The following is a 26,205-nucleotide window of genomic DNA, read 5'->3' as shown; positions in this document are numbered from 1 at the left end:
CTTTACAGGCTTTGTAGAAAAAAATACATTGTCTTAATAGTATCTGGCCTCTAGTATCTCAAAACAATTATTTACAAAACATTACCCCCATATTGTGTATAAATATATCCCATATATTTTTCACATGAAATAGATGTTAACTGTAGAACCCAAATCTCACAGATTTTTGGAAACATTTGTAGACTGGAAGAGACCCACCATTTGCGGTGTCATACAAGATAAAATAAAGGGAGAAACCTCATGGGGGTGGACGAGTTCCAACTTTCCCCAGAAGTCTGTTTTGCCCTGGGGAAAGGACCAGGGATGTGGTGCACAGGGCTGTGGGTGGCGTGGAGCCCCAAGCTCCAGCTGCAGGAGTCAGAAAGACAGAGTTTCTCTCCTCCTTGCAACCAGCAGTCACAAATCAAGACTATGCTGCTCTGATGAATGCAAAGGACTCAGGTTCATTTTTTTGGCCAGCATTTCTAGTCTCTGTGGAAGTAAAGTTTCCTTGGAATCAGTCTGTTATAACAATGCAAACCATCTGAAATATCTGGCTCAAATGTTAGGGTATTGGGATAATGTTGCAAAATGCATTGCTATTTGTATCGTAATAAACTGGCTTTATTTGGGGATTACAGCAAAAGGTTGAAGGTATGCAACTCAGAACATTATGGTTAACATTCAGGCATCAAAACAGAACAGAAAACCTCAGCCCTTCTCTGTCTCGCCTTTAAGCCAGTTTGACATAGCGTAGCAAATAGCTTGAAAGTTTACAGCAAGGCTGTGTTCCTTGTTTTCTTCACATTCAGATCTTACGACTGTCCTAGACAAAGAGATAAAATTGCCCTAGTGAAGATGAAGAAGAGGACTAAAACTGAATATGCATCTCCACCAGATAATTGCAGACCTAAGTTTATATATTTTCTAAAGAAGCTTTCATCATCGTCTGCTTTTCTGCAAACATATGTGCAAGAGAGAGAGAGTAAGCTTAGAGAGTAAAATTTGGTCCATGCCCTTCCCTCTTTTACTCCTTTATCAATGTTGATATGTAGAGAAATTGGGACAGACTGGTAGTTCTGGTAATTTTCTGATAATTTTACTCTCCATCATCCTCTTTTCCTCATTTTTTGTTTTGTTTTGTTTTGTTTTGTTTTACCCTAGAAGTATAAGAAGTAGCAAATTTCTGACCCCTGAGGTTTTGTGTGTATACACATATATTGTTATTTTTTGAAAAGCGGATGAGTTGTGTTTGACTGTTATGAAAAGTAAATATAGACCTAAGATAAATATTTCATCTCAGCTGTTTGCCATTACTCTTTAATTACAGTGTTAGCAAAAACAGATTAAGACTCTCTTCTCTTAAGTATTAAAACTTTTCTGGTACCTGTGAAAATATAATAATATTAGTCATCCACACAATCTACCACAAGAAGGAGGTTGCACAACCCATTTTTTATTTAATTTTTTCTTCCTTTTTAAAATTTAAATAAAGATACTCCTTTTCTGTATATATAACAATAAAACTGAAAGGCAACCAATCTAATTTTTTTATTATATTTAACTTTCTACTTTTGATGAGATGAGAAATACTTTCAAAAGAAGATTCAATTGTAGATGTTTAACAGCTTATTGAGAAATCTTTGCAAAAGCAGAGATGAATGACAGCAATCTGTATAGAAACAGACATGCAAATCCAGCCTTCATGTCAAACATTTCATGAACTCTTCTGTGGTAAGCTTTTCAGATAGTAATCTCTTGCTCTTTCTTCGGTTTCTTGTGGTGATATATGTCTATTTCTATACAGTTATATAGATATCTGATGAAATACCTGATTAGAAACTTCAGCTTAAGAAAAATAATACTTTTAAATGTTTTGAAAGTGTTGGTTCCAGTTAATATGATCTTATGGCATCAAACATAACATTTTCTTATCCTGCCTTTTTAAAAAGTGCATAGAGCTCACCAAATTTTCACTGTGTTTCTTTTAAAATGTAGACCATGTATGACAGGAAAGCTAATCCAACAAAGCCAGCATTTCATTCCCTACCAGCGATTTTAAATATTACATTACGAAACACTTTAGAATTAACAGCACTCTATTTTATCCTCTTTGTATATTTATTTTTGTATAATTGCAGCAAAAATTACATGGTGGTTTTGACTTTCCATTAGGTGTCTACTTTGGAAACAGAACTGCTAAAATGGCATGGTAAGACACATTCAAAATAGCCTAGTTTTGCAAGAGATGTGTAATACTTCCACATACGGTATCTGTCTGAAAAGCTGCAGTTGTGGCTGCTTTCCCTGCTGTCTGCCCACTAATCTGTTATTGCCAGGAGACTGACATTCCTGACCTCTGAGCTGCTCCCTTCAGCCAGCGTTTTCTAACCAAAACAAAGTAGGAAATGGATTAAAGCAAGGGCCTTGTCCCTTGGTGAGGAAGGCTTCCATGAGCTGTTGCCCCATTACAGGCAGAGGAAGCGTAGTGATTGGTGCAATAATAATATTGTGACCTTTTTGAACTGGCTTTTTTGGATTGGTGTAGGGTGTTGTTTTTGTTTGTTTTTGTTTTTTGATGTCATATACAAATATGAGGCAAAATTCCATCACACGATTTAGAAGCAGAATTTCCCCAGAGAAGGCACTCCAGTCTCTGTTCTGCTGAACAGAACTTGCAGGACTTTGTGGAATAAGGTTTCTGACAGTGCTGAGCTCTTAGATTTCACCTGTGCATCAGATGCCCCTCGGCCAACATACAAGGACTTGAACTGAGAAGCAGCAGCACAAGAAGCGGTAGCATGGAGTGTGATGTTTAAGCCAAAAACCTGAGCACAGGTGTTGGCTGACACATTGTCTATGGATTGGCAGAGAGAGGACTTGCAATGAATATTCCCAGTGGTACATGTATAAACAGTAAACAATTTATGCTTGAGCTACAGAAAAAAAATAACTGCACATGTTTTTAGATGACATCAGCTCTTATTCTTAGGGATTCACATGTGGGCTTTCCTCAGTGTGCAGTTACACAATCATCACTGGCCAATAATTGTGTATGCAAGTGCTTTTAAAAATCTATGATATAATAGAAGAGAAAACTAAGAGGGAAGGAAGGGCAGAAAGATACGGGCAGAAGTACTACAAACTCAAAAACAAAGGTCAATGGGAGTTTTCGCTTCAGATCAAGCGGGGAGGCAGGGACTGGAGTATATCACAGCAAAACAGGAGTTTCATGCTAAATGCTGTCAGTACCAAAGTGATAATTCACCAAATACTCTCATGAGGTGCTCTCTTTCTTGGGAATTTTTGCCCAAAAGTTGGGGAGAGTAGAAATGTGTATGAAACTCATTACCTGTCAGAAATTCTGAGCTGCCAGGAGTGTTGATGTCTGTCCATTTTTCACTCCATAGTTTGCAGTGACCAATGTGGACAGCTAAAGCGTGCTTCATCCCATCCCAGCGTCATTATCACCAACCCACAGACCATTTTGGAATGCAAATATTTCTCATCTCGATCATGTCTTGCACCTCAGAATAATAATTTAAAAAGTCACAGTTTAACAATTCAATACATTTATTATGTTCCTACAGAAAACTGTTTAGATCATGTTTTTCCTAATAAAATGGTTTTTTTGGACATTGCTCCACCAACTGTAGTGTAGACCTAAAGCTGAGTTGATAAGTGTGGCTGCCATCACCTTCAATAAAACCAGGATTACAAAAGATTTTTGAAAGGCCACGGTTTCACCAATTACATGTATACTTTTGCAAATGAGGTGCTGCCAGGGAAAAAATAAGTTGTGTAGCTTTGGAATTTGGAAAAATATTTAAGCTGCCATAATATAGACAAGTTTATGCTAACTGCCTTATTATAATGCAATCTTCTGAATGATAATCACAATAACCTTTTCCAGCTGAATAAGATCTTAATTTTATACATAAAAATACTATCGCTGCTAGTTCATAAACAGATTTCCTAATTATGGCCATTTTCCAACTGTGTTATCTACATTTTTTCCACTGTTAATCATCATATTTTGACTTTAAAACACCAAAAAACAGGTCGGATATGTTTCAAGGAACTATATATGGTCTTTCCTTTCCTTTCTACCTCTTCCCCCAAAATAAAGGTTAGGGCTTACTTGGCAGTAGTCAGTAAAGTCAGAAGCTTGCTATGTACCAAAGGCAACTAGAAGATGCACGTTTCAGAAAATACATTTGTCAGCATGCTCTCTTTCCTGACTGATCAGATCAATTTCTTAATGATGGACAAAAAAAAACCAAACCAAACCAAAACAAAACAAAAAAACAGACAACTAAACAAAAAAGCACCAAACACATACAGCTTGTTATTTAAAAGATGAAGTTACTGTCTTTTATGTTGAAATCTGGTAATACCAGTCTACTTTTTTCTCCTTCCTTTATGTCTGTCCATTTACCTGTTATCTCAGGTGAATCTGCTAAAATAGGAGTAGAGTCTAACAGATGCCTGACAGCAATTTCTTGGCAGATTAAACTCTGTGCACTCTAGTCTGCCTATCACCGAAGGAGACTGAAGGTCCTGAGGACGATGGGAGTGAGCGGTGGCTTTCACCTCCCAGGGGCCGTACTGGCTACTAAGGCGACATCAGTCCTCATCTGCTGCTGGAGCTCTCTGAGCTGAGTAGAAGCAGTTTTCAGGATAAATATGTCGCAAAAATGTGAATTAGAAAAAGATGCACTGGAGTGGCTTACCAGTGCTGCAGAGAGGAGGAAGAAATACATAAAAACAACATATAATTTTTTAAAATGAGAATCTGTGTTTCTGTAGTTACTGTTTTGGTTTCTTACTGCATGAGCACCACTATGATATATTCAGGTTTCCTACTAAGAATAACAAGGCTGCATCTATGTTAACAGCACAAAATAATAGGATATATGTCTTCAGCTTTTCAAAAACAGGTGCTTTTTTCTGCCTGTCATAGAGTTCAGAAAGTAAGAGACTATGTGATTTTTTCTTTCTTTCCTTGCATATTTATAAATTTAGCCAATATTTAGTGTTTTTGAGGGGCAGAAGGGATGGAGAGGTGAATCGTGTGTGGTTCCAGTGCCCAGATTAGCAACATCTCTCGCAGGCACTGGGGGGCACCAGTAGCCCAGCGCGGGCAGTTCAGAGTGCTTCAGAATGGTAAAAGCAAAATCTTTTACTTTCGCAAATATTGTCTGCTTACATTTTCGTTTCCTCCTGTACAATTCAACATGACAGAAAGCTTCTCAGTTGATTTTTTGTTGTTGGCTTTGGCTTGGTTTTGCTGTTATGTTTTTATTTCTTAAAAACCATCCAAACAAAATTATAGTTGTCAGAGGTGCTGGCATGACAGCTGAGAGGCTAAAGGTTTTGATCTGCAGAAGAGTCCTAATGTTGTCAACCTCAGTGAAAACACTCAATAATGTCTCTTTAATCCTGATCTTTTGTAGGAATAAAAAAAAAATACAATGTCTCTTCGGGAATGAGCAAGGCTTTTCAGCCTCCTGCAGAGACTTCTTACAGCTGCTGAGGAAAGGCTGGGTTTCATTTAGTTATTTAGAAAGGAAATATATACTTGTTTCTCATTTTAGAAAAAAAAAAAATAAAATAAAAAAAAAAGTTAGTTCGTTTTTGCCTGAACGAGATGATAAAACTCAAGGAGCCTGGAAAGTTTTGTTGATATCTTCACTAAGAACTAATGACTTATCAGCACAGGCTACATACAAATGTGCCTTGCATAAAATGTACATTATGAGAAAAACATGCAGAATATTCACATATTACATTTTCCAAATAAGATGGGCTGAATTGCCTTGCTGTCTGCTCTGTAACACGCCTACAAGGCTGCTACTTTCTTCCCACAAAAATGGTTCAATCCCCTTGTTGCTTGTGAATGAACCTGGTGAAACTAAGACAAAAATGACTGACCACTGCACTCGTTTGCTGTTGGGCTACTGTGTGCTATGCCTGTGCCCCAGCACATTTGCACATCCTTGGGTGACTGGAAGCAATATCCACTGACAGAGGCAGGGGAATGGAACATCTGAGGGTCAGCAAGCATGACGATGGTGTGGCGGCATCCCCTCTGTTCTCATTTACATCCCCTGTGCCAGCATCTGGGGGTAGCAGCATAGGAGTCACTGAGCTGGCACTGTGCCGCTGGGCTGGGGCAGACCTCCCACAGCCAATTTTGCTGCTTCGGGGCCACTTTGTAGTGTCAATTTGGTGCACAGAGACCACACAATGGTTTGGGATTTGGATTATTGTATCTGTTCTATAGAGAAAGTCCTGCTGCAGTTAAAACATACAGTTACATTCACAGTGGGACTGCTTTTGCTGAAGCACACATGACTTTAATCAAACACTGTGTTATGGGCCTGACATTTAACAAAGAAAATCAAACCTCAACATCACTCTACTAGTCTGTAGTCTCTGCTTTCAGGGTTGGTTTTGGTTTGGTTTTCAAATTAATGAAAAAGCCTAACAAATATTATTTCAAAATTTAATATGGGCATCTTGGATTTGCGACATAAACTGAAAATGGTAAAGCTGTACTTTTTATATATAAATATGGTAGACATCTGGATTTGTATAGATCTTATTAAAAATATTTAACATTGTCTTTGCATTTTATTCCAGAATTATAAAGTCAGATACAGCCAGAAATAGAGTATCAGGAGGTGGTGCATGTCTTAAGAGAAGCAATTTAAGATGTTAATTCCTGCATTTAAAAGCTAGGAGCCAAATTACAGTCGTGCTTTATAGCGGGTTTTCTTCATCTGAAATTGCACATAAAATAGTTTATACCTATATATCCATAAACAGAAGAATAACAAGATTTGAACCGTTTTTTTTGTTTGTTTGTTTGTTTGTTTTTAAATTATGTGTGTATGCAGTCTCCTCTTTTTGTGGTGGCAGGAGGGGGTTCAGGTGTCACTGTTGTAGAGAACCAAGAAGATAAAGTAACCCCAGCTCCTGAAATTTCCCACTAACTTTGTGACCAGCTGTTGTGCAATACAGACCTCTGCTGCTATTTGCAAAGCTATCTCTGAAAGTTGCTACCAAAGGAGAAATCAGTTTGAGATGGGGCCCTTTTGTGGAAGAAAGGTGGCAGGCAGGTCGGCAGGAATTAGAAGTAGATTCTCATGTACCTAAAGGTAATTAATCAATTAGAATGGGATTAAGCAAATGTTTATATCCAATATTGTATTTTTGTGCATGTTAGTTGAGGGAAATAAACTGAAAAGGGAGGCAAGAAATCTGAGGAGGAGGTGGAATATGTTAGCTTCTGTATTGTCTGTTGCTTTACAGTACTACTGTTTTCTAGTGTTGGCAGATGGTGTGCAGAAATTTAATACAAAATTGTAAAATTTTATCTAGCAATGAAATATGCTCCATAACTATTTAAAAATCTGCCAGTGAAGATTGGCCAAATTATGATGAGCTCGTGTTTTCTAAGATTTTTTCCCTGCTTGTCTTTCACAAGCATAAAATAAGTCCTTGGGTGCATTTATTAGGATTTATACCTTATTGCAATTGTTCTCACAGTCATGTGCATTTTCCCTGCTCCCATCTGGATTTTAAATTAACTTGCAGTAAGGAAAGATTCCTTAATTTATTTGGTTCTATGAAAAGATATTTTAAAAGTCTAGACAAAGAGGAGATTCTTGCTTTTCTTGATTGTGGTGTAGTGTGCAGAAGATAGGATCTCTGGCATGCTCCAGAGGTTTCCAGAACTATTCTCTTTGTGCTTCCCGTTGTGAATGCTTTCAGCAGTGCCCTCACAGCTGCTTTGGGAATGAATGAGAGGAGGAATGTTCTCAGCTGCTGAGCGGGAGAGAGAAACAAACCAGCTTCTCCCCTTGGGATGCTGGAGTGCATCAGGTTATCCAGCCTGGGTCCCTATCATAGATCGAAGAGCAGTTTGGCCTGGTCTTACCTGACCCTTGTGTCTCCATTGGGTGTCAGTGCTTGTACTCAAGTGCAGGAAAACCTGCATCTTGACTCAGGCTGTGCTGGGGGAATTAGTGAAGAGCAAGGCCTCTGTATCTGTGGTTGTGAGGCTGTACAGCTCACCAAAGCAGAGACTTAGGAAACCTGTAACCTCACACTGCTGCTGTTGATGATATGATCATTTCTGGGAATTAGAAAACCTATGCTGGTTGCACTTGTCAGAGTTCGCAGTTGTTAAGCAAAGCTTTGAAATGCTTCTGGTGAAGAACCAGCTGGGACTTTGTGCCATCTGCATGAAAAATAGAATTGAAGTGGATATGAATGTGAAACAAGCATGAAAACTTCATAAAGTTCAGTGGAACAGAGGATAGAAAACATGGTCCTGTTCTAGGTAAATCAGCTGCTTCTGTGCTTCCCATTGTAGGATCCAGAGGCATATTTTGCTGTATGTTGGTAGTGATGGATCTTTTGGACTTCTCACAGACCCATGTCAATGCCAGTGAATAAAGTGCTCTACTCCTTAGCTGGCACATCTGCATTTACAGGATGGGAATAGTGTCGCATACCTTGTGAGATAACGTAGGTCATCTGCTTTCTTCTGTTGTCTGTTTTCACAAAGCCGTGTGCTGCACACATCGTCATTAGATTACACCTTATATGCCAGGAACAGGCACATGTTTCTTGCTGGACATGCTTTTCCTTGACCCTGCAGGTGCACAGTAGCTGGAAGTCAATGTGGCAAAGGCTGCTAATTGCCGTAGGCTGCACTTTGTAAAAAGGCTGAGCTTATCTACACAGTGAAGTGAGAAAGCTTTCTACTCAGGCTGAAGGCAAATTAATATAGCCATTACAGAACTGCTGAACAAAAGGAGACAGAAGAGATTGCTTTGGTGCTCTGTCAGCAAGTGAACTGCTAGATATTTTTATTGTGTTTGCAATTTGAATAATGAATAATAATGGCATATAAGCTACTGTTATAAATTCTTTGTGAGAGAGGCATGGGCGTTGTTTGGTCCCAGCCATTTCACAATAAAAGCATTTTGCATCATAAATATCTGTACTGTTTGTAATTAAAATATGGGATAAAACTGAATCATCCACTGAAAACAAGGTCAGTAATTGTATGATGTGTGTGCTAAAGCTTTACAAAATACATTGAGAGGAATTTGTCCCTCTGCAGAGAAAAGGAAAATTAATGTTTACAGTTTAAAGAAACTTTATGCCATTAAGAGGAGAGGAAGCTGACTCTGGAATCTGGGATGCTTTTTTATGTGCAGTTGTAGTTTGCTTGGGTTTCCCCAGGCATGCTCTTAAATGGCTAAGGAAGCTGGCTAGATTTGCTTTTTTCCATTCTTGGTTCTCTTGTGCACTTTCTCCTTCCCTGTTCTCTTATTTATCAGCTTCTGTGGAATAAATAAATGTTATTGTTTCTAATTTCTTCTGTGCTGCTCATTTCCTGACCTTGATTGATCTCAGCAACAAAGAGTAGTACTTTAAGATGAAACTAGCTGAAAACTCAGAGGGGGAAATGCAGTAAAGTTTCCAATTATGTTAGAAAGGGTAAGAAAAATTAAAATGCATTTCTTGCTTTTTTTTTTTTTTTTTTTTTTTTACATTCATGATATTTTGGACAGTTTGAATTAATCAAATTACATTGTGGGGACTCTTGCAGATAACAAATGAAATGAAAAAGGTTAGTGGCTGATGTCCCATTTTAAGGTACAGAAGTATCAGAAAGCATACTGATGAACTTGCCTTTGATTAGGAATTAGACATTACTTTTGAATGCAGCAGTGACACAGCAAAGGTAAATAGGGCAGGATGACTGGTGTCGGAATTGCAGGATGGTATGGAAAGCTGTCACGATGAAAGGAAAAAGCTGTTCCTGGATCAGAGAGGACACACTGGAAAAGGAGTTGAAGATTTTCACCAGTTACAAGAACTAATAGTCTAGATTAACAAAACATTTTGAAAAGAAGTAAAGATGGTATCGAATCTCTGATTAACATCTATTTAAATTTAATGAATTAACTTACAGCAGAGAAATAATATACCATACAGATCTTGGAGACCAGCCTGGGATGCTGCCTGCTAGAGTTCTTCAGGCAGTTAAGTTTGCTTTGCATGCCTGGCGAAATTCAAGGCAGCTGCAAAGAGCTGCCAGAGGAGTCTCCCCATGTGAAGAATTCCTCTCCAGCATCACATTTCCTTGTCTATCATTTCCTGTACTGGTCATCATGTGAGGGAAAATGGCAAAAAGGGTGCATGTCAGACAGATTCTTGGTACACTTCATCTCAAGCTGGCAATGGCTCCCTGGGGAACCTTACACAAGTGGGATAAGGTATACCAGTCTTCCCTTGCAGCTCATACTTGGCGTTTGTACAGCTCAAGATGGATTGAAAGAAGTGCACTTCTCATGTGGGAGGACTCTTCCCCCACATGTCTGGGAGGGCTTGGGCACTTTAGGAATCTAAATGCTTCATGATATTTAAGAGTAAAAAGGTGAAAACTAGAATAGCAATCATAACTCTGATAATAAAGGGCTTTAATTTGGGACTTGTTTACTCACAGCTGACACAATCTGTTCTATTTTGTTCTTCTGTGCTAAGATTGGCCAAAGAACCTCTTTTCTGAATTTTTTAATGGGGTAACCTTATCTACACAATGAAGCAGGAAACTATTCTACTCAGACTGAAAAGGAAACATGTCCCGTTATTTGTCTTGAAATGTTTTACAAAAGTTTTACATTTTTTTGAAGATCAGTTCTTTCTGGCCTTATTGAAATGACTTTCAGGGGTAGTGGTGGCTGGTTGTATTAAATAAGAAGGATTATTTCTGAGAGCAGATGTCTTTCAGTTGTACTTTGTGCCACTAACAGATGGGTAGCAGCAACCAGAACTTCAGCTTTTCCATCAGATCTGTTTTATCAGGGGAAATATTCAATACTGGCAGGAGACTAGTTGCTCTCTGTCCTTCCTTTTCTCCCTTTTTCCCTTTTCCCTTTTTGTTTTTTTTTCCCACTTCTAAGAACAGAGTGGTTTTGTTGTCCTCCGAGCCACAGAGACAGTATTATTGCTACAGAGAAATGAGCTAAAATGTGTACTTTAAATTTTTAGTCATTCCAAGTATCTCTAATTGAGATGATAGTAGCAGTTGGTGAGATAATTAAAGACTTTTTCAGGATTATATGAATGTGGGGAGCAATTGATCCATTTCTTCTTTTCCACTCTACAACAGTTCATGACCAGTACCAGAACATGGCTACGTATATGCATATGTTTCAAATGAAATCCAAAGCTTAGTTATGACAATACAGACCTCAGTCCAAAAGACCTAAACTTCTAGTTTATCCTATAGGGAAGTAAAATAACCACATGCTTACACAGATATCCCACACATGAAAGGGAGCTGATTATTTTTGTTTTACTTTTTCTGCTAGTACGTACTGCACAAAGCCAGTTCATACAAGAAGCAAGCAGAGAGGAGAAAAACATACAGCTATCTAGCCCACCCTTTCTCAGTACAGGACTGTTCTCTGTACCGTCCCTCTGGGTTTCTCTAGTCCAGTTTCAAACAATACAACAATGGTGTCTCTCATGCTATGCTTGGATAGGAAATTACAAAAAATTCCTCAATATTTAGTCTTCTTGTCATTTTACTTCAGTCTCTTCCTCAAGGTTTGGTAGAGACCCATTTTGTGCTATTTTTTACATGGCAGTGTGTATGTTTGTGTTACAATATTTTGACTTGGTAGCTGCCATATATTAATCCTAATATGTTGCTTAATATCAATAACATTACAATACCAAAACTAATGCAGTTAGTGAATAACTGTACATAATACTCACATTTGGTATATTAATAGCATTTCATTTTTATTATTGCAGTCTTGATTGAATGGACTATTTATCACAGCTTATAAGGAATGATCTTTGCTAACACTATTAAGTCACTCAAGCGTGCTAAATTGTGGCACCAGAGCAGGTGCTATTGTATCCAGTTCTTTTGGAAAGAAAGGAAAAACCCTTAAATGATCCTGAACATTTATACCTAAAGGAAACAATCTTTTATATTAATATAAAAAGATTGTTTTGTACTCAGTCAAAAGAATTCTTGGCAGTCAGTTTAAACTTGCCTGTATATATAGCACGCTGGAGCCTGCTAAGTACCTCTGTTTTCTTTATGGATGAAGCCTTGGTGCCAAGAGGTCTGCACCACATGCAAGTGTAGATACGCTTGTATCTGATGGATTGTCCCATAGTGAACCACATTGTATACAGGATGTTCAAACATGTATTGATTATGTGGTTCTTTAGTTTACAGCAGAATTATAATCTGATGCTTTAAAGTACATATATGCAATCAATCTTCATGTGAAGGATCTCAGTGCAAAAGTATTTTATGCTGTATATTAGATATTTGAATAATACCATTAGAAAAAAAATGTATATTATACATTTTTAATGTATCTCCGTAGCATTATTGTGAATTTATACAGTTCTTTCAAGCATCATCTTTGTGTTGACTATGAACTGTAAATGTATAATAAAGTTCATAGTGTGTGTAACTATTTTCAGGTTTTAGTACCACATCTCATAGTCAGCTACATGAGCTACAAACCTCATATAACACAGTTACAAAGTTTTTATAGGACTACGTTTATGTTTGTTACATATCTGTAAAACTTTCCTTCAACATTGCATTATAGAATAAGAAATCTGTATTTGAGGGGAAAAATTACATTTTGATTAGATTTTAGTCCATCATGCAAATAAAATTTAAATATATATGCTTAAAGACTAAGTTGCTTCTGGTACTATGGTGCCAACTTCCAACTGCTTATTTGTGAAATACGGAAAACTTGACAGAACTACTACTTCTAAGTGTAGAAACAGATACAAAATTTCTTAAGACTGACTTATGTTAGCTATTTTTGAGAGGGATTATGTTAGTTTACAATGCCTAGCTGCATAAAAAATGCAGCTTATGCTGGTAATATTTATTTGTAATTCAGGACAGGAGTACTTGAACGATTCTTCTGGAGCAGCTTGTGCATTTTCAGAAACTTTATTCCAATCTTTTGGAGCTATGATAATTATATAAATTGAAAATAAGACTTTGTTGATAAGACGATGATCATGTTATTTACCTAAACAGTTTTATCTGCATTCACTCTTTAACTCATATTTTTCCATCACTCAAATTCCTTTTCCTCTCATTGACTGGTAGTGGAATCTCTCAATGGACATTACATTTTTAGTCCTCACTATATACTGTTTTAAAAATGTTGTGCTGTCACACAACCATCTCAGTACTCAAATATACATTAGCTGTTGCTGCAGTATGTGTGGTGTTTGCTTTATGGCAGGACAAAGAGCATACTTGAAACTAAGTTTTCATTGGTCTAAAATTCAAAAAAATGCTGTATTCTTTGAAGTACTTAGAAAACTCCTCAAGCAGCTGGGTTTTAGCATTTAGATGCATTTGGCCAGTAATGCATGCACAAAATATAAAATACAAAACAAAAAAAAAAATATCTCTATATTCTTTTCTACAATTATGTATGTGCCCTTGAGCACATACATAATTGTAGAAAAGAATATAGAGAGATTGGACTGAGCTCGGTTCCCAAAACTGTTGTGGAAGACCCTGATTATCAGAGGTGAGGAGCCCAAGGCTGAGGTGCATGGGAGAAGGAAGGAGAGCCACAGCCTGCTCCCCCTTCCCCAGTCCCACTGGCTGCAGCATGCCTGTTGTGTTGCACTTGCCCAGGAGCAGGAAACACCTCTGCCTGCCCTGCCTGGCAGGGTTACGGAGAGCTGCTGCACTACCACAGGGCTGCGCGCTGCCATTGTGACCTGACAGTCACGGTGCCCTGTGTCCTGCAGGACAGGTATGAAAGCTTGAATCTAGTACTGAGCTAGTAGGCAAAGGTGTAAAAGTCACTGAATGTGATGTTTTGTACCAAAATGACTGCAATGTAGGTGTACGTGCACAAGAATGCCTTGTATACGTCCAGTGTATGGACTCTTAATCACTTTTCACTGTTAGTGCAGGAAACTCAAATTTGCATTTAGGAAACAGTTTGATTTTAAAGTCATTTTTCTGGCTGTATATACCAAATTTGATATGGTGTATTGAATCCCTTCACATGACTGAATTTATTAAAGTATAAATAATATGCAAGGCTGTAAACATAGTATTATTTCCTTTTACATTGTCATTAATGTAGCATGATGATATCTTGCCACATCTTCTTCAGTTATTACTTGCTTCAGTGAACAATAACATCATCAGTGAGTGAAGATTGTATAGTAAATATTTTAAGTTCCGTTACTGACTCATGTTTATTTGTTTTTGCATTTTCTTACCTATAAATTATATAGTTAATAATAATTAAAAAAGGGAGGAGGGGGAGAGGGAAAGAAACCCTGAGATTAATAAGCAGCCAACTTTGTTTCCTAGTTTAATTTCTTGTTACCTGTTATTTGATTTAGGTCACATGGTGATATTTTTAAAAGAGACTTTTGAAATCTAAATTGGATCTGTCTCTGTAAAAATTATATGTATTTTTAAAACCTAAATCTGGATTACTTAGAGAAACTAAAGCATTTATACTTTTCATCTTGTAAAAAAGCTGTGTATAAATCTTCTTTGCTAGGTGGTGCACATGAAGGTCTCCAGCACTTGGGTCCTTATGGCAATATCCCAAACATTGTGGCTGAGCTGACAGGAGATAATATACCAAAGGATTTCAGTGAAGATCAAGGATATCCTGACCCCCCAAATCCCTGTCCTATTGGAAAAACAGGTAATTCTGCTGCAGCCTTCGTACCTCTGCATTTACTGTGCTACTGAGTCTTCCGGTGATGTGCTAAACAGTACAACAGTTGATCACTGATGTGTGTTTCCTGTCTTTCTGTACCCTGGGAGAAGAACTGTAGAGCAATCAGTTGTTTTATATTAGATTTTATTTTTATATAAATATATGTACCTTATATATATATATATATATGCACCTTCTCTATTGTTATATGTCTGCTAGAGAAGGTGAGATGGAAGAAATCATCTTGACCTTGGAGTAGAAGTTGGTGAGTTTTGTGATAGAATCTTGTTCCTGAGGGAGTTCATTTTTAGGCTGGCCCCTGAAAAAAAAAAAAAAAAGTTATTGTTCTGTACAGATGAGGTTTACCCTTATTTTGGAGACTTTCATTGTGCCAAGAGGAATGAAACTGTCTGCCCTGATCTCCAACCCAGACCATGAGTCAATATTTAAGATACCTTGGCTCTCATCCATGTGGCTTTATAGCTCACTGAGGGTGCATCCGCGCCAAGAAATGGAGAACTATGTGGACGTACCCCAACTCATTACAAGCAAGCTAGCTCCAGCAGAGTAGCAGTGCAGCTGGGGAGAGTGGGAGTGGTGGTATACCTGAGACACCTAGCGCGTCCCTCATTTGGTCGGACCAGTGTGTTTCCTAAGCCATGCACATGGCTAGTGCTCAGTGGTCTCTAAAGCAGCACTACATGTGCATGATATAGACATACCCTAAGGAAATAGATCTTTTTTCCTGTTACTTGAGCCAAGGAATGATTTCCAGTACAGAAAATAGTAGTAAAATACCCATTGGCTGCCTTGGATGCTGGAACTCGGAATGGGAATGAGCACTCTTTTTTTTCTGTCGCTTTTTATTTGTGAGCTAAGAGATCCTTTCAAAATCTTTTCTCTTCAGTCTTCATTTATGTTCTTTGGTAATGCAAAACAGTTGTCCACATTTTTATTTAAAAATATTCTAACTAGCTTAGAACTGATTTAAAAAATTGTCGTGAGAAGCTTTGCAAACAGTGTTTTTACATTGCATTCAAAACATCATATAATAAAAGAAATCCAAATAGCCATCCACACTGATTTCTATTACAGCCTGTTTGGTGATAATGACTGCATCACTTCTGAAGTAGTCTCATCTTCCATTTGTTCAATATAGCTGCATCTGACAGGTTGCAAATGATGTTTTCTCACACACAAAAGCACATAGACTTTTTATCTGCTTTGCTTGTCCAGCAAACTTCTGTAAGTGATTAAATAAATAAAAACCTGGCATCCAGAGAAATGACTTTGAAAATCCCTTTAATTTTTCTTTCTTGGGTGAAATAAAAGTTGCTATCTAGACCAGTACAGTCAGATATGAGCATGAGGAGAATTCCTTGAGAAGTGCTGCCTGCTCAGATAAACTCTGCCATAGGTACGCTGAGAGTGAAGATAGCATCTACTAGGATTAGAGTAAAATGTTTTTCAGAGCCTTAAATGGAAATTCAAGTGGTGACTGTTAAAACTGTATTATGCATACAAATTACCGGAGGCCTTCCTCAATCAGGTCTGTGGATTTGCTTAATGGAAAACAATTTTTCCAGTCACTGTCTACATATGCACATTCCACAGCAGGAATACATAAGCCTCGAGCACTTGAGTTTGAAGACTTTTTGATTAGCAGTCGCAGAGGGCACACATATGTCCAGCTTCTCTTTGTGTTTTCTACCCAAAGTCATAGACATAGACAATGTGAGGAGGTCAACCACATTTCTGTTGTCACCTACTTCTCTCCTGAGATGGCCTTGTCCCTGCTGAGACTGAAATAAATTTTAAGTGCTCCTAGTTAAAAAGAATATTAGTTTAAGTGCACAGAAACTAAGTGCGTAGTTTCTGTCTGTTAACTAGCATGGTTACTTTTCCCACTTCTTACATCTTTTTCTTCCTAAAGAGAAAAGAAAGAAAATGGGATCCACTGGAATAAACCTCCTTAGGTCATTTAATTAATTCATTTTTATGTTAGGTCTTTACTGTTTCCCACATCTAAAGGAAAAAAATGATCCACCTATAAAGTTTTGTACAAGATGATCACACAAGGATGGAAGGGAAGGTCCAGTGTTCCTTCTGTAGCGTCTGTCTTCTGGTGGATGCAGCTGCTTGCTGCCCAGTGTCATGCCGTGTGTGCTAGCATCTCCTTGGGTATGTCTGTGAGCAACAGGGATTGCAAGTGCATGATGCTGGCAATGAAAAGAGAGCTCCAGAAGCAAAACTCTATCCAAAGAGCTGATCTGGCGTCAAGTTCCTGAATTGTTGTTTAATCTAAAGGTCACTTATTTTGGTAAAAAGTCCATAAGCAGACTTTTTAAAAAGATATTATCCTTGACATGACAATGTCTGCAAAGCCATCCATTGTGATAAAAGAGATTTCTACACTCATCAGATTAGTATCAATCTGCACAAATACCCTTAGCTTCTGCCACATTGCATTTTTAAGGGAATGTATGATGTGTAAACAAATTTAATCTATTTTTAACAAAATAGCAAACCAGAAATGGAGCCCCACAAATAGCTAATTAGTGAAGGAAATTCTGCCTTTGCTTACAGACTCATTTTACCATGAGCTTCAAAAGTATTGTTTAAACAATTTCTATCACTTCCTGAGGGCATTTAAAAATGAAAATAAGATCCCTTCCAAATCAGTGTAACAAGCAGTTCTATGTAAAATTAATCTCAATCACTGCTTTAAAAGAAAAACAAAAAGGAGATGGGAGAGCTTGGAAAATAAATTTTGTTAGTTTTGGAGTTTCAATAAATTGTGGGGTTCTTCAAGAAATATGGATCCTGACAAACTCCTTGCAAAAGATAAAAAAATAAAATAAAATTGTATTTCCAGTTATCCAGTTCTTTATATGCTTTTTTAAATTGCAAAACTACATTTTAAAAGTTTGCTTCTAAAAGTGGATATCTGTTTTAAAGCTACTAAGGACTCACTGCTTTCTAACATGCCTTTGTAGTCAATGATGGGTGTCTAGAAAACACCCCCGACACAGCGGAGTTCAGCAGGGAATACCAGCTGCACCAGCACCTTTTTGATCCAGAGCATGACTATCCCAATGTGGGCAAGTGGGTGAGTTGATATTCTTGATATGTTGATATTCTTGCTGCTTGTGAACCTGAGTTTCATCTGCTGCTGCCTCGGATACTATAGAGTCACAAGGAGAATACTGGGTTCATTGCTGATAGAATTATCACCCTAAAGGAAGCCTCTTAAAAAGATGAACTTGCCCTTAAAAATACAGAAATAGTGGCTAAGAAAAATGATCGATGAAAAGCCCATAAAAGCAGAAAATAGAAACCCCTGTCTCATTATGTCCCAAAGCATGACAACTATGTATGTGCGTGATAAATGCAGCAAACCACATTTCAAAATGCGGTGCGCCTGTAGCCAAAATCGGCTCAGCTTGTTAGTTATCATGAGGCTCCAGAACATAAGTGGGTTCCTGGGCAGAGCCTGGTGCAAACCAGACTGGGGCGGGTAAGCAGTGCGGGAGGGGGCAGTTTGCCTTTGTGCTGTTGTTTCCCCCTTCCACTGCTTTTGGCTTGCATGGGAGCAGAGCATCAGTAGGCTCTATTGGAGCTATTTTATAGTATTTTTTTTTAAAAACTATTTTATACATTGCATATAATAAATACAGCGAGATACACTAAGGGTAAAAATCTTGCTTTACACGTACAAGGACTTTAATAACTCCAGCTAGACTATTTCTTCAGGCTAGAGGCTCCAAAGAAAGCTCTGCCGCTTAATCTTAGATTACATCAGTTAAATGTCCGATCCCAAATCCATCTTCAGGCGCCAGGAAAACAATAACAATGATCATAATTTATGCTGCTAGAGCAAATCATGAAATCTCATTATACATTGTTACAGCACTTTACTTAAGATTGCCCTAAACCCGTGCTCTCTAAGCGTATATCGATAAATAGACATGTTTGGCAGCCTCTTCTCCGGCTGTAATTGTGAGACAATGATTCATCGTTCATGATCAAACCAATGTAAGATTTATAGTCTTAATTACTTATGTGAGTGCTAAATTTCTACAGACAATCATGCCAAAAATCCAAATTTTGGAAACCCCTGTTGCATTCTAAGTAATTACCATCAAAGGTTTTCATTTTAAAAACACCAGATGGTGAACTTTATTATTTATGCCAGATAATGCTGTTAGTTTTCTTATTATTTAAAAGTAATTTACTTTCATAATGCCACTTTGAAGACTATAATAACACTTCTGCAAATCTTTGGCCTACAGCATTATTTCAGAATCAATGTACGTACTGTGTTGTCATCAGCAACACACATAGTTAACAAATGGTAGGTAATCCTTAGCGAATACTGGCCTTTTTTCATTTCTCCATCCATCACTTCTAATTTAGGGAATAAACTACTCACACGTGGATTAAAAGAGATTGTTAGGTCCCAAACAGTAATCATATCTAGCTTCAGCAGAGCCAAGTCCCAATCTTTTTAATCAGAGATGAAACAGCTGGTAATGTACATGAGTAAATGTTCTGCCGAGATCCAGGAGTATTGCCCTGACTGCCTCCTCACTGTATATTACTACACATTAAAAAGATTGGGAAATACAGTGGTATCCATTTTTATGGCTGCTTTTGTTATTTTTCCTTTGCCAGAAAAAAAAATGAGAGCTGAAAAGCACTCTAAAAATTAGCTATCTGAGACTTTATAACGGAGAAAGAAAGTCGATCAGATCTTTCTCTTAGGTCACTTACTGTCATCTGGGCGAGGTCAGGCATAAATGAGCATCCCAGGGGGGTCAGGGGTTAAAAAGAGAAAGTTCAGCTTTGTTTTCTTAAACCAGTATCAGTACAAATAGTAAATTAAAAGCAACGATGTTTTTCAACAACACTTTTTTCTACTGAAATAGTGAATAGCATTTCACTCTCAGGGTAGAAATAATGCCAGTTGTGCTTATCAGCTAGCGAGGAGGGATCAAATTCAGTAGAAAGAAATGCAAATGGGAAGCAAGGAGGAAAACATACCACAAGACTGATCTCCTTGTTAAAAGAAGCTGCCATCTCTGGCTTTCTAATTTTACTGAAATCCTGAAACTAGTCACTTACAGATTTCATTTTATTCTAACTTCAGTTATAATGAGCAGTGTTAAGTGCATCTCGCTTTGCCAACTGACATTTTAAAATATCTGGCTGGCAATGGTGGTTATTATTAATGGTGGGTTCAGTAGGTTCGGTATCCATCTTCAGTTTCAGACAATAGATACAGGTTATTGAACTCAATGTAGTATGCTTGATGTAATAGCAATTATCATGCTTGATATTCTTGATGGACTGCAAATTGACTAATGCAGGAATAAAAAAGCCCTCTTGAAAGTGTGCAACCTTGGTAATGCAATTTTCCTTTTCACTTTTGCTTAATAATTGTGCAAGCCCACATTACAGAGCTGCTGATCATTACTGACCTAAACAAGTTTCAGTGACCTCTGAAAGACTGAAGGGTAAACCTTTCTGGCACTGGTTGCAATCATTTTAGTTCCTGAGTTCTTCTGCCCAAATCCCAACCTCCAAGTACCTGGTGGGTGCAAGGGAAGCTCCAGGAGCAAGAGGGAAGCAGTGGTTCCTCGTGCCACTGCTGTTCCTGCAGTCCTGAGGCCCTGCAATGTGCCAGGAGTTCCCCTTCACTCTCCTCCCAAAGCAACATCTCCTCATCAGGCGTGCAGCTCATCTCCAGCTGAGGCTCATTTTTAGCTGGGGAAGCTCTGTGCCTCCACGCCTAAGAAGCCCCAGGCGCATGGTGAGAACAGCGAGTGCTTCACAGGCAAAATTCAGCAGCCGATGAGCTCAGGGCCTTACGCCACGGCACAAATTTCCAGAGCTGTGGTTCGCCATTCATGCACACCCGTAGATCATGCTCCATAACCCCATTTGCTTTGCACTGCATGCAGTGCTTAAAAGTAGTAGTTACGGTCTTAATGCATTCCCAAACAGACAAGGCAAATATGACCTTCCTGAGCAGGAACACTTCAATTGCAAGGAATTTTCCAGAGGGACAGGAATGTTAGCTTCGGTAGTCATGAAATTGTTCTTATTTCAGCGACGTTATTTTTCCTCTCATGAAAAGTATAGCCATATAGTTTATGAAGAGAGGCTTCAGTGGCACTTTGTTACTACAGAGAATAATTTACACGTTTTTTTTAAATGTTAAATTTACGTTTTCCCTAAGTGAGTTTGCACAAATGACTAACCAAGAATGTCTCTCTTGGCCAACTTCATCTCTGTTCCCTTTTGGCACAGTTCAGATAAAATAACTGAGGTTGGGCAAGAGATAGGCCTTGCGAATTTTGGGCTTAATGAACATGAGAAGTACAAACCAGACAATTTTGGCAGATGTCATTGTAACACTTGAAAATGTTTGTTTTTTCTCATATCAAGGCTGTGCAGAGGGTAGAAGTGTTTTGGTGAATTTGTCTCGCGCTAGAATTACACTTTCTATTTATATAATCAACGTTAGGTCAGTTGTTTATAGCAGAATTAATGGCTTTGTTTATACAGTGTTCTGCTTTTATACATCTAATTCTTCTTTCCTTCCATTTTCAGGTTAGGGTCTTGTTTTGTTTTTCTGTATAATACAGAACTGAAACAAAATGTGTTGAGCATGTGTGTGTTATTCCAGACTTTATTAGAACTCACTACTTGTATGAAATATAACAATATGTGGATGCACTCATATAAACCATGGTCAGAGGGTTTTTTTTGTGTGTGTGTGTGCGGTTTTTTTCTTTTTTTTTCTTTTTTTTTTCTTTTCTTTTTTTTTTTTTCTCATCATCATAACTTTCCTTTCTGCCAAGATGTTTTTGGCAGTTTTTAAAAGGTTCACCATTAAAAATGTTATGGACCAAATGGTTTTTAGAAACTTTATTGAGGGCACTACTTAAACAAAGGAAGAATTGGCGCTGAACTCATTTCAGCAGAACTTTGCACTGTAAAGTGTTGATATCTGGAAGGGAATAAGCAAAGACAACAAAACAGTAGGAATCACACTGACTATAGTTTTTAAAATTCATTAGAAAATCCCTTGTAAAAGAAATATTTTTGCTTCTGTTCTTGTCACCTCAAATCTATAGAAAGATGTATCAGAGATAGAACTTCTCTCCCTCCCCCTCCCCATTTTTTTCCTTTTTTTCTCTTTTATTTTTCTTCTTTTTTTTTTTTTTTTTTAACGTATATGTATTTTTACTATGTATGTGGGACATTATGTGGGACTTCCAACCTATATCATTATACAAGCATGTACTTAGTGTGCTTCTGCATTAAGCTCAAAGATACAGTGCAACACAGTGGAAAATTACTGGCTTTTTAGTTGTTGATGAGACTGACTGCTCCTGAAGAACTGCAAATGTTTATCTGGATATTTCTGCTAACATTCTGGATATATTTATCTTTCCTGTAAAACTACACACCCATCTAAACTTGCTTATGAATTGTTCATATGCTAATATTTAATAGGAAGAGTAGTATTTTTAAAAGAGTGTAATGAGTTTGATGGCTATGTTTTTTCCCCTTCCAGAGCAAGAATTTACTCTTTGAGAAGATGAATGGTGGTCCAAAAAGAAGAAAGAGGGTAACTATCAGAATAATTTATAGTCCCTCTATCATCTACAGAGCTAATAAGAACTAAAATCATACTGCTGAAAAAGAAAGTTAGCCTAATGCATCCATGTTATACCTTAGGTAATGCCTGAAGTCAGGGAGTGTCTGTGATAAGCTACTACAGCAGGCTCTGTGACTGTCACTGAGTACAAGATGTAATTCACTAAAGCCTGTTGCATTCTGAAGATGCACTTCAATGCAGAGCATTTGTTGACAAACTTTGTATTATCTGTGGTGATCCTGATTCCATGAAACCATCTGAAATTATTCAGATTTCTTTAAAACAAAATAAAAATTTTCCTATTAAATGTATCAGTAAAACTAATTACCACTACCCATACGTGTCAGTATGCGTTTGGGTGTAAACGACAGCAGAATTGGTCCTTAAGCCTATGAAATTCAACTAACTTGCACACTGCAAAGCAGCTCAGAATTAAACTCCTAGCTCTGTGTCCCACTTGCTGGGCAGACAAGGATGAATGGGTTGTTACCTTGCTGGCCCTTACACTGAGGAGATACACATACCACAGAGAATTTTTGCACAGTTCGTGTCACTATATTCTCTTGTTTTTCAGTAGCATCAGCTTGTCATTTATCACTTTCAGACAGAGTAGCAGTCTTTAGCTTTGCTGCTGGTATATTTTTTTACAAGAAGAAAACGAGGCTTTACATTAAGAAGCCTAGCTCTCTGCCAAAAAAAAAAAAAAAAAAAAAAAAAAAAAAAAAAAAAAAGTAGCTTTGTAAAATATGACAGCACAATTTATACTGTAAATGAAGTAAACTTGGGTTGAAATAACTGAAGCATAAGTGAAGGTGATTTATTTATTTATTTATTTGTCTGTTTAACTCTCAAACCTAAAGTTCTTTCCAGAAAGGGAAAAGTCAGCTGATTTCTTACTGATTCACACATAACTGGTAATAAACCCTGGTCGATTATAGGTAATGACTTATATTCAGCTTAGTGTCTGCCTTCCATTTCCATTTGATTTTCAAGTTACATAAAAGAAAATGAAAAAGTGTGGACATACTATATTTGGTCTCAAGTAAGTAAATTTTACTCTGGAAAGATAAATACAGAACACCATTAGAACACTCATTAGAATACTACGTTAAAGTATGATTAGTGAGATAGATACATAAGAAGAAATAGTACATATACACATTTTCTGTTCATGTGCTGAGTGATGTAATCAAATATAAGGCAACTAATGGCTGTAGAGACATGACAGACCCTGTGGGCAGGAATAGCCCAGAATTTAGGAGGTGAAAGTGTCAGTTTCTTTCTTTGCAGCAGATTTTTTTTTCTTCTTAGCATGGGTGTATCATTTAGGTGTGAATTTAACATCACTTAAATTATCTTACTGTTTTGAGAGTAATACTGTAGTGGTTGCTAATGCTGTAATAAACTATTTGGAATTGTCACTGTATCAACAACAGGATAAGCTAGAGATGACAGCAGTGGAATGGTGTCTTTTTTCCAGATACCAAAAAGCCCATCTGACACCCTCTTACCTGCTGTGCTCCCTGTCACTCCTCTGTGCCCTTCTACACCGAAGGAATTTACTGAGGACAGTTGCTGGCAACAAATTGCTCTTTTGGGTCAGGACATCCCAGTGTTAGATTAGAGCACATCTCCAAAAGTCCCATGTCTGGGGATTTTTGGGCTGTCCATGGAAAGGAAGGGCACTGTACAATGCTATAGCATAACCATCAAAAGGGGTCTATGGGATTATACAAAACCTAAGTATTTGTGCATAAACGTATGTTTATATAGATGTATATAAATATACATCTGCACACACAGGCATATATATACATACGCAGCACTTATAGCAAAGATATGTATTTACTATTTGCCACTGTGTTAAACTTTGCAGCATTTGCAGTGGAAGACACGGAGGTGTATGGGGACCTCTAATTTAACTAGTGATTCTCACTTTGTTGAATTTCTAAGTATGAGCAGTGTCCATAATCTAATACCCTGTATATGACAGGAGTTCTGTAACAGAGTCACACTGTACACAGCTCTGAACCTACAGCAAAGGTATTCCTGAACCACATTGCTTTGAATTCTACACAGCTGTATGGGATTAAAAAAATTTTAGTCATATCAGCCAGAATTTTTGCATTATATTTTGTGTTTTCTTTTGTTTGTTGAGGATACTTTTTTTTTTTTAATGTATTCTCATTCTCTTCTACTTTATTTCAAAAAGTAGCAAGCAAGTACCATTCCAAAAAAAAGACCAATTAATCTTCCTAAGAATCTTCAAATAATTCCTAGAAGTTTATGCAACAGCTGAATTTCACTAAATTAACATTAAACAGAACTTCTTTTAACAAACACAAACAAATCATTTACATGTGTCTTATTTTTAACAATTTAGAGCATTAAATTAGTGTTAGTTTTATTTTCAAAGATTTTTCCACACTCATTTCTGGTTCTTAATACTCTTATGTTTTCACTTGTAGCAGGCAAAGCATTCAGAAACAATACAAAACAAAAGGGCTGCTCTGCGCTGTGATCAAGTATTAATGATAGCTTCCACAAATATGGACAAACTTATGGACTTAAATGCAAATAAAAACAAATCCAAATATTTTCCAGAGATTTGACAAATACTTGCGATATTTGAAAAGAAATATTTCATGTATATTTTAAGGTTTTTTTCTTTGTTTGTTTTTGCCTAGCTTTGAACTCCTAGGTTTTAGTGAAAGAGACTTCTCAAGAAAAGTACCTCTCTCTATATCTCTACGATAGAGAAGTCTGATGAGAATCAGGAGATACTAGAAAATTTGAATTCCTCTGAAGTTTATCCTTAGAGAGGCAAATAATTTTTATTGTCATCAAAAACCAGCACACTATATTTTTTGTCTATATTCATGAAGAAGAGAACATGCATTTGCATTTTGCATACATGGACACAGTGGGTGTAAATAATACTCTTTTAATTTTAAAACTCCACAAAGCTGATTGATACTTGCAGATACAATTAACACATTTTAATAATTGGTACAGATAAAATTCAAGCAGAGGCTTTCTACATTACCATAATGTCCAAACAGTTTTGAGACAGGATCTGTTCATCTTCAGTCTCACGTTGTGCTGCTTACATGGCGCAAAGAGAAGTTAAAGCCTCGCCAGGGATCTTCTTTCCAGCATTCCCTTGTTCTGGCAGTGGTACGAGGGCCATTTCCTATGCCAAAATTTTGCTTGGCTCTGCTTCTGTGCCAGCAGTTTTTTATCTCAGCATCAAGAAAGGGAGCAAAGATGGGTTTTCCGGTGAGATGGGCTGAAGAGAAGACTTAGGTTAAAAATGGTGTCGTAGTATCTAGCTTGTCTCCCAGCTTAAGGTCCATCAGGGAGCAGTGATTTAAGCTAAAGCTTACCTGTACAGTCACAGTGAGTTCTGTCCTGCCTCGAGAGTGAGGGGATTAGATCTGCTGCTTCTCTGTTGAACTGGGAAAGGAGGAGTGGAGCAAAAAGACAGTGTTTAACCCAGCCTGTCCTGTACACTGGGTAGTCCTCCTCCACTTGTTCACATTGTGGGGTAGGTAGCAGTTTTTTGTTTTTAGTGGATTGGGTTAAATTCTCACACACAAAAAATGTATTAGAAAGCAGAGCACTGATTGACTTTTAGATTTTACTCCCTGGGAGCAGTTTTTTTTTCTTTGTCTGTTAACATTTGACAGATATGAAATATATGCATATGTCCACTTTTCCTAGTTACCTTTTCTGTATTTTCGTGTTTCTAATAAATATTAATAATTTTAC

The 26,205-nt window shown here is 37.5% G+C and overlaps 2 protein-coding genes across 8 annotated transcripts in view; one reads left to right on the top strand and one right to left on the bottom strand.

Moving 5' to 3' along the window:
• The window catches only part of LOC101794040 (neuroendocrine protein 7B2), a 44,678-nt gene that overhangs the window by 16,999 nt on the left and 1,474 nt on the right, over window positions 1-26,205 (top strand). For all 6 annotated transcript variants that reach the window (XM_038179741.2, XM_072038909.1, XM_027457853.3 and 3 more), the window contains 3 exons: window positions 14,601-14,750; window positions 17,762-17,874; window positions 22,351-22,404. In XM_038179741.2, the coding sequence (XP_038035669.1) occupies window positions 14,601-14,750; window positions 17,762-17,874; window positions 22,351-22,404 (317 nt within the window). The remainder of the gene's footprint in view (window positions 1-14,600; window positions 14,751-17,761; window positions 17,875-22,350; window positions 22,405-26,205) is intronic.
• The window catches only part of LOC106016928 (uncharacterized), a 23,122-nt gene continuing 20,098 nt past the window's right edge, over window positions 23,182-26,205 (bottom strand). For both annotated transcript variants that reach the window (XR_003497421.3, XM_038179742.2), the window contains exons 3-4: window positions 25,821-25,890; window positions 23,182-25,723 (exon numbers count right to left, since the gene is read on the bottom strand). Coding sequence is in view for 1 of the 2 variants with exons in the window: in XM_038179742.2 (XP_038035670.2) it covers window positions 25,866-25,890 (25 nt within the window). In the remaining variant the exon portion in view is untranslated. The remainder of the gene's footprint in view (window positions 25,724-25,820; window positions 25,891-26,205) is intronic.

This window comes from Anas platyrhynchos, chromosome 5 (assembly GCF_047663525.1).
Source record: "Anas platyrhynchos isolate ZD024472 breed Pekin duck chromosome 5, IASCAAS_PekinDuck_T2T, whole genome shotgun sequence".
In the NCBI taxonomy this organism is placed as follows: domain Eukaryota; kingdom Metazoa; phylum Chordata; class Aves; order Anseriformes; family Anatidae; genus Anas; species Anas platyrhynchos.
Note: the sequence above shows the minus strand (reverse complement) of the source record. Positions and strands in the feature narration are given on the sequence as shown.